This window comes from Staurois parvus, unplaced genomic scaffold (genome assembly GCF_062004578.1).
Source record: "Staurois parvus isolate SC_StPar_1 unplaced genomic scaffold, SC_StPar_1.0 ptg000965l, whole genome shotgun sequence".
NCBI classification, from domain to species: Eukaryota; Metazoa; Chordata; class Amphibia; order Anura; family Ranidae; genus Staurois; species Staurois parvus.
In genome coordinates this window covers 993,795-1,007,924 of record NW_028318761.1, presented here as the reverse complement: position 1 = coordinate 1,007,924, position 14,130 = coordinate 993,795, and the positions used below count along the sequence as shown (strand labels likewise).

At 44.8% G+C, this 14,130-nt stretch overlaps 1 protein-coding gene across 1 annotated transcript in view; it reads left to right on the top strand.

Moving 5' to 3' along the window:
- Positions 1–3,162: 3,162 nt before the first annotated feature.
- LOC149441625 (uncharacterized) overlaps positions 3,163–14,130 on the top strand; it is a 120,128-nt gene continuing 109,160 nt past the window's right edge. The window contains exon 1 of the mRNA XM_089657118.1: positions 3,163–5,718. Within this exon, the coding sequence (XP_089513244.1) occupies positions 3,230–5,718 (2,489 nt within the window). The 5' untranslated portion in view covers positions 3,163–3,229. The remainder of the gene's footprint in view (positions 5,719–14,130) is intronic.

The following is a 14,130-nucleotide window of genomic DNA, read 5'->3' as shown; positions in this document are numbered from 1 at the left end:
GTGGGACCCCTGTGTGTCCTGTGGTCTTAGTGTAGAAGAGGGGCTGTGGGACCCCTGTGTGTCCTGTGGTCTTAGTGTAGAAGAGGGGTTGTGGGACCCCTGTGTGTCCTGTGGTCTTAGTGTAGAAGAGGGGCTGTGGGACCCCTGTGTGTCCTGTGGTCTTAGTGTAGAAGAGGGGTTGTGGGACCCCTGTGTGTCCTGTGGTCTTGGTGTAGAAGAGGGGTTGTGGGACCCCTGTGTGTCCTGTGGTCTTGGTGTAGAAGAGGGGCTGTGGGACCCCTGTGTGTCCTGTGGTCTTAGTGTAGAAGAGGGGCTGCGGGACCCCTGTGTGTCCTGTGGTCTTAGTGTAGAAGAGGGGCTGCGGGACCCCTGTGTGTCCTGTGGTCTCAATGGTGAAGAGGGGCTGTGGGACTCCTGTGTGTCCTGTGGTCTTAGTGTACAAGAGGGGCTGTGGGACCCCTGTGTGTCCTGTGGTCTTAGTGTAGAAGAGGGGCTGTGGGACCCCTGTGTGTCCTGTGGTCTTAGTGTAGAAGAGGGGCTGTGGGACTCTTGTGTGTCCTGTGGTCTCAATGGTGAAGAAGAGGGGCTGCGGGACCCCTGTGTGTCCTGTGGTCTTAGTGTAGAAGAGGGGCTGTGGGACCCCTGTGTGTCCTGTAATCTCATAGCAGAAGAGGGGCTGTGGGACCCCTGTGTGTCCTGTAATCTCATAGCAGAAGAGGGGCTGCGGGAACCCTGTGTGTCTCGTAATCTCCGCATAGGAGAGGGGCTGCAGGACTCTTGCAAGTCCTGTGGTATCAGTACAGGAGAAGGTGGTTTTGCAGGATCCCCAGGGAAAGAGAGATAGAGCCCCGTGGGCTTACCTGCCCATCTTCCGGCAGCCCTGTGTATAAGAGGGATGAGGAGGGGAGAGCCATCAGTGCCATCTTTGAGGCCGGGGTGCCCAAGGCCTCGGCCGTGGATTGGGCCAGGAACCGGATTATTGTGCCACCAGACCGGTCCCCCGTTGCTCCCTGGGGGTCCAGTGTTGTTTCTTGCACATAAGGATGAATGTGGAGAGCCTGGGAGGAAGATAGGAGCCTGTGAAGGAGGTCCAGGCCAGGAGCTGTGCAGAAATGCTGCATAGATGGTCATGCGCCAAGCCACGCACCCCGCTCTATATACTTTATTTTGTACATTACATCCTCCTGACCCCTGCACTATATACTCTGTTGTACATTACATACTCCTGACCCCTGCACTATATACTCTGTTGTACATTACATACTCCTGACCCCTGCACTATATACTCTGTTGTACGTTACATACTCCTGACCCCTGCACTATATAATCTTTGATGTACATTGCATCCTCCTGACCCCTGCACTATGTACTCTGTTGTACATTTCATACTGCTGACCCATGCACTATATACTCTGTTGTACATTACATACTCCTGACCCTTGCACTATATACTCTGTTGTGCATTACATACTCCTGACCCCTGCACTATATACTGGCTGTTGTACATTACATACTCCTGACCCCTGCACTATATACTCTATGTTGCACATTACATACTCCTGACCCCTGCACTATTTACTCTATGTTGTACATTCGATACGCCTGACCCCTGCACTATATACTCTATTGTACATTATATACTCCTGACCCCTGTACTATATACTCTGTTGTATGTTACATACTCCTGACCCTTGCACTATATAATCTTTGTTGTACATTACATACTCCTGACCCCTGCACTATATACTCTGTTGTACATTACATACTCCTGACCCCTGCACTATATACTGGCTGTTGTACATTACATACTCCTGACCCCCGCACTATATACTCTATGTTGTACATTACATACTCCTGACCCCTGCACTATATACTGTATGTTGTACATTACATACTCCTGACCCCTGCACTATATACTCTGTTGTACATTACATACTCCTGACCCCTGCACTATATACTGGCTGTTGTACATTACATACTCCTGACCCCTGCTTTATATACTCTGTTGTACATTACATACTCCTGACCCCTGCACTATATACTCTATGTTGTACATTACATACTCCTGACCCCTGCACTATATACTCTATGTTGTACATTACATACTCCTGACCCCTGCACTATATACTCTATGTTGTACATTACATACTCCTGACCCCTGCACTATATACTCTATGTTGTACATTACATACTCCTGACCCGTGCACTATATACTCTATGTTGTACATTACATACTCCTGACCCCTGCACTATATACTCTGTTGTACATTACATACTCCTGACCCCTGCACTATATACTGGCTGTTGTACATTACATACTCCTGACCCCTGCTTTATATACTCTGTTGTACATTACATACTCCTGACCCCTGCACTATATACTCTATGTTGTACATTACATACTCCTGACCCCTGCACTATATACTCTATGTTGTACATTACATACTCCTGACCCCTGCACTATATACTCTATGTTGTACATTACATACTCCTGACCCCTGCACTATATACTCTGTTGTACATTCCACACTCCTGACCCCTGCACTATATACTCTATGTTGTACATTACATGGTACAGACTTCTTCTCTCCCCTCTCCCCCCACTGCTATATATACGCATAATATGGATTCTCTTTTGTTCCCCCCATTTCCTCCCAGCTGGACATTTTATATCGGATGATGTGATTGGAGCACAGACTTTTACATGGTGATAATAATGTGATCACATCCTCCAACTTTGGACCCTTAAACAGAAAGTGATAATGAGGGAGGAGTCAATACCCCAATGTTGGTGGTCTTCAGGATCAGTCCAGTCTCCATCTTGGTTGTTCTCCCCCCATCCTCACTCTCTGACCTCTGGTGGGGCTCAGCCCCGCTGTTCTTCATGACTAAATCATGGACTAAATAAGGAAGTGCAGTACTTCTTGTGTTGGGAAGATGGCGATGAGTGATAGAGGGGGTGGGGACCCTCGTCCTATAATCCCCTCATCACTGTCCCTCCTATAAAAGACAGTTCTGGTTGTTTCCTCACTCTCTGACTAAGGTCCATGAATAAAGAAATGACCTGGTAGGAGATCAGAGGAGCCATTTCCTAGTTCCCTTGAGGGTGGAATTGTAAGCTCCTCAGAGACCAAGCTGCCTGATGTGGGCGGAGTCCTGGTTTGGGGGAACCAATCAGCTCCTGTCTAGTAATCCTCTTTGTCTTTGTATTTTAGTCCATGGCTGGGAGATGAGGAAAACCTCCGAGGATTGTCTCACTTTGTCTCCAGACTGGAATGTAGAAGATGAGGACATCACACAGTCTAGTCCAGGAGAAAACCCGGCTCCCTCCAATGTCCATCCGGCACCACCCAGTGTAGATGGACCATCGGATTCCTCGTATCCTGAGGAACCTCAGACTGTGCGGGACCGGGCCGGCCTTCCAACAGGGAAGAGCTTGTCCTGTACTGAGTGCGGGAAGGGTTTCCAATATAAATCCGGTCTTAATGTGCATAAAAGGTCTTGCACAGGAAAGAAGCCGTATTCCTGTCCTGAGTGCGGGAAATGTTACCATTCTAAATCCAAACTTAATGTGCATAAAAGATCTCACACAGGGGAGAAGTCCTATTCTTGTACTGTGTGCGGGAAATGCTTTTCAGACAAGTCCAATCTTTCTGCCCATCAGAGATTGCATACTGGGAAAAAGACATTTTCCTGTCCCGAGTGCGGGAAATGTTTTTCAGTCAAGTCCAGTCTTTGCATACATCAAAGATCTCACACGGGGGAGAAGCCATATTCATGTCCTGAGTGTGGGAAGGATTTCCAGCGTAAATCAGATCTTAATGTGCATAAAAGATCTCATACGGGGGAGAAGCCATATTCCTGTCCTGAGTGCGGGAAATGTTTTTCACAGATATCCAGTCTGCATAAACATCAGAGATCTCATACAGGGGAGAAGCCGTATTCCTGTCCTGAGTGCGGGAAATGTTTTTCACAGACATCCCATCTTTACAGTCATCAGAGATTTCATACGGGGGAGAAGCCGTATTCCTGTCCTGAGTGCGGGAAATGTTTTTCAAATAAGTCCAGTCTTCATAAACATCAAAGATCTCACACGGGGGAGAAGCCTTATTCCTGTCCTGAGTGCGGGAAATGTTTTGTAGAAAAATCAAAACTTGACACACATCAGAGATCTCACACGGGGGAGAAGCCTTATTCCTGTCCTGAGTGCGGGAAATGTTTTGTAGAAAAATCAAAACTTGACACACATCAGAGATCTCACACGGGGGAGAAGCCGTATTCCTGTCCTGAGTGCGGGAAATGTTTTTCAGATTCGTCCAGTCTTCATAAACATCAGAGATCTCACACGGGGGAAAAGCCTTATTCCTGTCCTGAGTGTGGGAAATGTTTTGTAGAAAAATCAAAACTTGACACACATCAGAGATCTCACACGGGGGAGAAGCCTTATTCCTGTCCTGAGTGCGGGAAACATTTTTCACAGAAGTCCCATCTTTCCAGACATCAGAGATCCCACACGGGGGAGAAGCCATATTCCTGCCCTGAATGCTGGAAATGTTTTTCACTGAAGTCCAATCTTTACACACATCAGAGATCTCACACGGGGGAGAAGCTATTTTTCTGTTCTGAGTGTGGGAAGGGTTTCCGGCATAAATCAGAGCTTAATGTGCATGAAAGATCTCACAGGGGGGAGAAGCCGTATTCCTGTCCTGAGTGCGGGAAATGTTTTTCAGTGAATTCCAAACTTCATAGTCATCAGAGATCTCACACGGGGGAGAAGCCGTATTCCTGTCCTGTGTGTGGGAAATGTTTTTCAGTGAAGTTCAATCTTTACACACATCAAAGATCCCACAAGGGGGAGAAGCCGTATTCCTGTCCTGAGTGTGGGAAGGGTTTTTGGCATAAATCAGAGCTTAATGTGCATGAAAGATCTCACACAGGGGAGAAGCCGTATTCCTGTCCTGAGTGCGGGAAATGTTTTTCAGTGAAGTCCAATCTTTACACACATCAAAGATCTCACACGGGGGAAAAGCCACATTCCTGTTCTGAGTGTGGGAAGGGTTTCTGGCATAAATCAGTGCTTAATGTGCATGAAAGATCTCACACGGGGGAGAAGCCGTATTCTTGTCCTGAGTGCGGGAAATGTTTTTCAGTGAAGTCCAGTCTTTGCAGACATCAGAGATCTCACACGGGGGAGAAGTTATTTTTCTGTTCTGAGTGTGGGAAATGTTTTTTAGAGAAGTACAAACTTCATAATCATCAGAGATCTCACACGGGGGAGAAGCCGTATTCCTGTCCTGAGTGCAGGAAATGTTTTTCACAGATATCCAATCTTCACACACATCAGAGATCACACACAGTGGAGAAGCCATATTCCTGTCCTGAGTGTGGGAAATGTTTTGTGCGGCAGTCCCTTCTTCATAAACATGAGAGATCTCACAAGCGGGAGAAGCTCTATTCCTGTCCTGAGTGTGGGCAATGTTTTTCAGTGAAGTCCAGTCTTCACATACATCAGAGATCTCACACAGGGGAGAAGCCATATTCCTGTTCTGAGTGCGGGAAATGTTTTTCACAGAAGGGCAATCTTTACAAACATCAGAGATGTCACACAGGGGAGAAGCCATATTCCTGTTCTGAGTGTGGGAAATGTTTTTCACAGAATTCCAATCTTTACAGACATCAGATGTTTCACACGGATGAGAAGCCACTCTGCTGTCCTGAGTGAGGGAAATGTTCCTCTCTGAAGTCCTGTCTTCCTGTACATCAGGGGTCCCACACAACCCTGGAGGTGTATTAGTGCCTTGAGTGCGGGAAATGTCTTCTAGATGAATGTTGCTGGACATCCCAGCTCTCATGTGGGGAAGAAGCACACCCTGATATACACCTCAGATATACTCCATGGCTGATCTTCATCATGGAAGAAACAGTTCAAGGAGATCAGAGGCCCCCAAAGACATGGATGAAGTGTGGGACCGGGTTGGTCATTGATGGCAGGAGAAGATGTTTTCAATGTATTTTCCATCAATGGAAGACATTCTAGCAGCTCAGATGTGATCCTAATAACATTGGTTCCCCCATTCACACAGGAGGAATGGACATGAATTCTCACTGAGGGAATTGCTATACAAACATTCTATGAATAGACCCCCAAATGTCAGGAGACGTTTCTATAAAGACGGGAAGTATGGAGCAGAGAAATGAAGAGACCTCCCAGCAATGTTATTACCAGGCTGCAGCTAGGGGGAGCTCTAATGTCACCCCAGCAGAGGGATCCCATCTAGCCCACATTAACCCTCTCACTGCCAGAGCTGTTTCTGCATGATTTTGCACACATGGGAAAATGCAGATTTTGGTCCTGAAGATGAGATAAACCCCCAAACATCTATTCTGTGACATCAGAGGCCCTGGAGAATAAAATGGTGGTGATTGTTAAGGTGTTCCCCGTACACAGATTCCCCTTCATATCCGCCTTTATTTCCTCCTTTCCCCCATTTTCCATGTTGGGATCTTTTCTACAATACTTTGTTATAATAATGGAACACGTTGTGTATTGTATTGTACACCAATAATAATGACTCCGCCCCCACATTCCAGACAAGGGATCTTGACCAATCAGATTTCTTCCTTTGTTATTTCCTGATTCTATGATCACAATCTTGTTAAAAATATAATTACAATAAAAAGTTTATTGAATGAAAAAACAAAATTGTGTTGTGAGTGACAAACGTCTTCATCATAAATTGTTCATAGATGACACATTGAGAGCCTTCCCAGGTCATCAGCCTAGAGTGCAGTGGTCAGGAGTATGTCCTATACAGCCCTGTGTATAGAGTGCAGTGGTCAGGAGTATGTCATATGCAGCCCTGTGTATAGAGTGCAGTGGTCAGGAGTATGTCATATACAGCCCTGTGTATAGAGTGCAGTGGTCAGGAATATGTCATATACAGCCCTGTGTATAGAGTGCAGTGGTCAGGAGTATGTCCTATACAGCCCTGTGTATAGAGTGCAGTGGTCAGGAATATGTCATATACAGCCCTGTGTATAGAGTGCAGTGGTCAGGAGTATGTCCTATACAGCCCTGTGTATAGAGTGCAGTGGTCAGGAATATATCATATACAGCCCTGTGTACAGAGTGCAGTGGTCAGGAGTATATCATATACAGCCCTGAGTACAGAGTGCAGTGGTCAGGAGTATATCATATACAGCCCTGTGTATAGAGTGCAGTGGTCAGGAGTATGTCATATACAGCCCTGTGTATGGAGTGCAGTGGTCAGGAGTATGTCATATACAGCCCTGTGTATAGAGTGCAGTGGTCAGGAGTATATCATATACAGCCCTGTGTATAGAGTGCAGTGGTCAGGAGTATGTCCTATACAGCCCTGTGTATAGAGTGCAGTGGTCAGGAATATGTCATATACAGCCCTGTGTATAGAGTGCAGTGGTCAGGAGTATGTCCTATACAGCCCTGTGTATAGAGTGCAGTGGTCAGGAATATATCATATACAGCCCTGTGTACAGAGTGCAGTGGTCAGGAGTATATCATATACAGCCCTGAGTACAGAGTGCAGTGGTCAGGAGTATATCATATACAGCCCTGTGTATAGAGTGCAGTGGTCAGGAGTATGTCATATACAGCCCTGTGTATAGAGTGCAGTGGTCAGGAGTATATCATATACAGCCCTGTGTAAAGAGTGCAGTGGTCAGGAGTATGTCTTATACAGCCCTGTGTATAGAGTGCAGTGGTCAGGAGTATGTCCTATACAGCCCTGTGTATAGAGTGCAGTGGTCAGGAATATGTCATATACAGCCCTGTGTATAGAGTGCAGTGGTCAGGAGTATGTCCTATACAGCCCTGTGTATAGAGTGCAGTGGTCAGGAATATATCATATACAGCCCTGTGTACAGAGTGCAGTGGTCAGGAGTATATCATATACAGCCCTGAGTACAGAGTGCAGTGGTCAGGAGTATATCATATACAGCCCTGTGTATAGAGTGCAGTGGTCAGGAGTATGTCATATACAGCCCTGTGTATAGAGTGCAGTGGTCAGGAGTATATCATATACAGCCCTGTGTAAAGAGTGCAGTGGTCAGGAGTATGTCTTATACAGCCCTGTGTATAGAGTGCAGTGGTCAGGAGTATGTCCTATACAGCCCTGTGTATAGAGTGCAGTGGTCAGGAATATGTCATATACAGCCCTGTGTACAGAGTGCAGTGGTCAGGAGTATGTCATATACAGCCCTGTGTACAGAGTGCAGTGGTCAGGAGTATGTCATATACAGCCCTGTGTATAGAGTGCAGGGGTTAGGAGTATATCATATACAGCCCTGTGTATAGAGTGCAGTGATCAGGAGTATGTCATATACCAAGGCCTTCCTCTCTGCCTGGCAGTCAAGGAACTTTAGGTATGCCCCAGGAACTGTCTCCATGATGCATTTCAGGGCTTACTGCATCTGAGGAGAATCTCTACTGGTTACAGGCACTCTGGTGCTGGCCCACTCAGGTAGTGGTGTGAAGATAATATTTGATGATACTCCAGTGTCAGTCTCTGTATGCCCATCCTGCGAGGCCATCTCTGAGCCCCTGGGATCTGAGGAGGTGGGAACCCCATCATGGTCAGGTTCCCTCGAGTTCTGGTCTGCTCGGCTATCATGCTCCTGTAGGTGCCAAATCAAATCTTTACGAGTTTTGCAACCAATGTCCATTCCTCATGAGGCACATTCAGCACTCAAATTACTTTTGCTCATTTTCTTGCATTCTGCGTCACCAGGCATAATTGCAAGCAAAGATAGAATAGGAAGCAGAAAAAGGAAGGAGCTGTTGCTATATGTCTTTCTATATACAGTTGTGTTCAAAATAATAGCAGTGTGGAGTTCTATTAGTGACGTCATTCATTCTTTGAAAAACAGGTGGCAATTATTGCCCTTATTTAAGGAAGGAAGGCAGCAAATGTTGTACATGGTGGTTACAGTGCATTTCTCTCTGAAATTCTGAGGAAAATGGGTCGTTCCAGACATTGTTCAGAAGAACAGCGTACCTTGATTAAAAAGTTGATAGGAGAGGGGAAAACATATAAAGAAGTGCAGAAAATGATCGGCTGCTCAGCTAAAATTATCACAAATGCTTTAAAATGGCAACCAAAACCTGAAAGACGTGGAAGAAAGCGAAAAACTACCATTGGAATGGATAGAAGAAGAGCCAAAATGGCGCGGACTCAGCCAACAATCAGCACCAGGAAGATGAAAGAAGGTGTGACGTTCCCTGTGAGGACTGTTACAATTAGAAGACGCCTATGTGAAGCCAAGCTATCTGCAAGAAGCCCCCGCAAAGTCCCACTGTTGGGAAAAAGACGTGTGCTGAAGAGGTTACAATCTGCCAAAGAGCACATTGACTGGCCTAAAGAGAAATGACGCAACAGTTTGTGGACTGATGAAAGTAAGATTGTTCTTTTTGGGTCTAGTGGGCGGAGACAGTTTGTCAGACGACCCCCAAACCCTGAATTCAAGCCACAGTACACTGTGAAGACTGTGAAGCATGGTGGTGCAAGCATCATGATATGGGGATGTTTCTCATACTACGGTGTTGGGCCTATTTATCGCATACCAGGGATCATGGATCAGTTTGAATCCATCAGAATACTTGAAGAGGTCATGCTGCCTTATGCTGAAGAGGAAATGCCCTTGAAATGGGTGTTCCAACAAGACAACGACCCCAAACACACCAGTAAATGTGCAACATCTTGGTTCCAGACCAACAAGATGGACGTTATGGAGGGGCCAGCCCAATCCCCGGATCTTCATCCAATAGAAAACTTGTGGGGTGACATCAAAAATGCCGTTTCTGAGGAAAAACCAAGAAATAGAGAAGAACTGTGGAATGTGGTCCAATCATCCTGGGCTGGAATACCTGATCACAGGGGCCAGAAGTTGGGGGACTCCATGCAACACAGATGTACAGCAGTTCTCAGAAACAGTGCGACTACAACCAAATATTCATGAAGTCATTCAAAGGAAAGCAAAATCTTCAAACATTTCTCAGTTTATATAGTGAATGTTGGAGTTTGTAAAGAAGAATACAAACACTGCGATTTTTTTGAACCGTCTAATATTCACTTTTCTTTAAATTTTTTAGAGGAACAACACAAATTTGATGTATTTTTCTTCATGTTGTGATTTGGAATAGAATGTGCCGTGTTCCCAATGCATTTGTGTGGATGGAAATAAAAGCTATTAGAAGGATTTTCAGCTTTATTCACTTTTTTCAACACACTGATATTATTTTGAACACAACTGTATATGAAACATATGCACCGCTTGTCTCTAAGGACTGTTTCCACAAAGGTTACAATCCTTCAGTGCAGAGCTAATTCCTAACACTTCACCGAAGCTCTTAATGCAACTATCCCACATACGCTGCCATCCAATATGTGACGGGCGCGGCGTCAGACCCCTGACCTTCTCACCAAACTCATGACCAAAGGACTAGCCAATCTAAAACCGCGCTGTCATGTGCGTAACAATGTCATGCACAGCTGCACCCTGCACAATGATTTTCCAGCTCACTGGACCACAATCGATGTACCGGAAGCCTGAGCGATTGTTACTGGGTCAGGTTAATTACACAATTAACCATTCACACTGCCACCACTGCCTTTTTGTACAGAGAAAGAGAAAACTCGGCAATATCAGCAATAACACTAGGATGGTTGAATAATTGTCTGTACACCACTGTCACCGCAGGCAGGTTATACAGAGGGTTAAACACACACAGTAGCGCTCTTCAGAGGCAGGAATACATAGTTTGCATTAAAGAGCTTTAGAAACAGTTCAACACTTTCAGAAAGTAAGATTTATTACTAAAAGGTCAAAAGGGTGCAATAAAAATATTTACAGAAAAAGATGTAGCCAATATATATAAAAATATACAGAGAACAATAACAAAGCAAAGAGATAACGGAAAGGAGTTTAGAGGGATAAAGTACTTGTCAAAAGCCTTGGGTTAAGCAGCTTCAAGTTTTCTGAGCAAAAGGGCGTTTTTCCCAAAGTTGGTTCCAATGTTAAAGGGAGAATCTTCAACGCTCACCCACCTCAACTCAGCCTAGCTTAGCTTTTTCTAGCAACTCCACAGGGTGTCTGACTGGAGCAGTAAACCAATCGCCTCATTTGGGGAGGGAGTTGTAGGTGGAGACCTCAGGCTATGACCAAAGCCTGCAAAAATTATATTATGGTTCATAACTTATTCTGGATACATATCCACGAGTAGATTATTACGCAGAATCTTTGGCTGAACGGATAGATATGAAATATGAAATATCCACTGGAATGGTTAAGAAGATGTAATTTTCAGCTCTCCTGTATATGCCAGCTAGGGGTTGTAATATACCTGGAGAATGGTCTTAAATTAAGCTGTCCGAATATGGGCTCCATGTTTAGGTAATTATGTTCTATTTGAAGATATAAACTTATATGAAAAGTGAGTTTTTAAATGTAAGTCTGTTTTTACGACCCCTTGGAATGTGTTTTGAACTCAGTGAAGGACTTGGTTTATGGCTTTACGAGCCGAGATTGCAAAGTTAACAGACATCTAGGCCCCAGCTCAGTTGTGGGATTTATAGCCATGACGCCCTCCCATGGAGTTTGCTGCCTGTGATCTGCATCAAACAGACCACATGTCACTCAACAGAGAGGGAGGGGGGATGAGGAAAGCTGATTTGGGAGTAGAGATGATACAGCTTGGAAGATTCTTAACAAGATGGATGACCGTGTCCATCTCGGTGTGCACAATTGCTACAATGTGAAGTCATTTTACCTGCAGTATAAATTATTTTCGTTTCACTCTTCTGGGGAAGATTTATTTTAACCACCTCCCGCCCGCCATATAGTCCAATGATGGGCGCAAAGTGGTTCTCTCATTCTGGGAGGACATCATATGATGTCCTCCCATTCTCACCAAGCATGTGTGGCTCTGGGAGCGTGCAGCACGGCGATCGGCGGTGCGCTGTGTCCCTTGGAAAGAGCTGAAGATGTCGGCTTGGTCATGTGATCAGCTGTGTTCAATCACAGATGATCACATGTAAACAGGGAAATGCCGGTTATCGGCATTTCTCTCCTCACGAGCTGTCACGCTGACAGAGCAGAGGAGAGCCAGTAATCGTCATTCTGCAGAGGGGACATGTACACTGATCATCAGGGCACTGATGATCAGTGTCCCCTGATGATCAGTGTGGCCCCAGAAGTACCACCTGCCAGTGTCCATCAGTGCCAGCTGTCAGTGCTGAACAGTGCCACATTCCAGTGCCCATCAGTGCCACATATTTGCCTACCAGTGCACATCAATGCCACATATCAGTGCCCATTTGAGCTGCCTTTCAGTGTCACCAATCAGTGCCAGTCAGTGCCACCTATCAATCCAATCAGTGCCGCCTATCAATGCCAGTCAGTGCTGCCTATCAGTGTTCATCAGTGCCACCTATCAGTGCCAGTCAGTGCTGCCTATCAGTGCTATATATGAGTGCTGCCTTTCAGTGCCCATCAGTGCCACCTACCAGTGCCTCCTCATCAGTGCCCATCAGTGCAGCCTCATTAGCACACATCAGTGAAGGAGAAAAATCACTTACTTACAACATTTTATAACAAAAACTAAGAAAAAAAATTTTTTTTTCAAAATGTTCAGTAGTTTTTGGTTTGTTTAAGAAAAAATAAAAAACCCCGAGGTGATTAAATACCACCAAAATAAAGCTCTATCTATCAGAAAAAATGTCATATGGGTACAGTGTTGCATGACCGCTCAATTGTCAAAGTGTGACAGCGCTGAAAGCTAGAAATTGGCCTGGGCAGGAAGGGGGTAGAAGTGCCCGGTAGGCTGATTCTGGCTTCTAGTCAATGGTTTATCCGGATGTATACAGTATATATATGACAAGGTAGACTACTTCATGTAACATTACATCTTCATCTCAGATTGTAAGCGGATTGGATTGGCCTGTGTATGGGATTCCAGATCAAGTCATGGCAAGGTACACGTTGAGCGTTGAATATCTGGGTGTAGAGAGATCACGGGGGGGATTTGTATATCTGTTGTCACATGTTGCTGAGTTACTGATTTCTTACACGACATTTCCAGACAGTTGGATGTAATTCATTAATATTTGGCAGTAATTGCTGGCTTGTATTTCTCCCCATTATTGTGGATTAGATCATTGTACTGTTATCTTGTATTGTTTATTATTTATCATCACCTATTATATTTCATCCCCATTTTGTACTGATTTATATTATTAATAAATATATATTTTTGCACATTATTGCGTTTTATTTTGTCTTCCAATTATCACAAATACAGAACTGGGATGTCGGTTACTTTGTGAGAATTAGTAGGGAATCTCCTTCATTCCAGATCCCGCCTGTTTCCATGAATTGTATACGGATTATTTCCTCACAGATAAAGTTCTGACAATTTGTACCGTTCTGGTGTTTTTGATCCTCAGAAATGAGATCTGCCGTCATCAGACATGATGGATTTTCAGACATCTATCCCATAGTTTGTAGACTCTATAACTCTCCTACACACTGAATCATAGACACTGATTGGGGTTATTGTACCCAAGAAATGGCGCAGAATACACCTTTGTCTACATTTATAAGGAAAGACCATTTATTTGTAAAAACAAGAAACAAGAAAAATGGTAACAAGTGGTGTTTAATACCACCAAAATAAATATCTATTTGTGTGAAAAAATTACAAAAATATAATTTGGGTACAATGTTGCATGACTGTGTAATTGTCATTCAAAGTGTGAGAGCGCTGATAGTTACCAGTCAGCCTGGGCAGGAAGGGGGTGGAAGTGTCCGGTATTCAGGAGGTAGAAATATTTATTTTTAAAAAGACCTCCAAGTGTTTGTGAAATCTCCCACCACAAAATGTACTCAGCCAATCACAGGGAAGGACTCCATTTTTATTCTTCTCCTGCCATCAATGGCCAACCCGGTCCCACACTTCATCCATGTCTTTGGGGGCCTCTCATCTCCTTATCAACTGTTTCTTCCATGATGAAGATCAGCCATGGAGTATATCTGAGGTGTATATCAGGGTGTGCTTCTTCCCCACATGAGAGCTGGGATGTCCAGCAACATTCATCT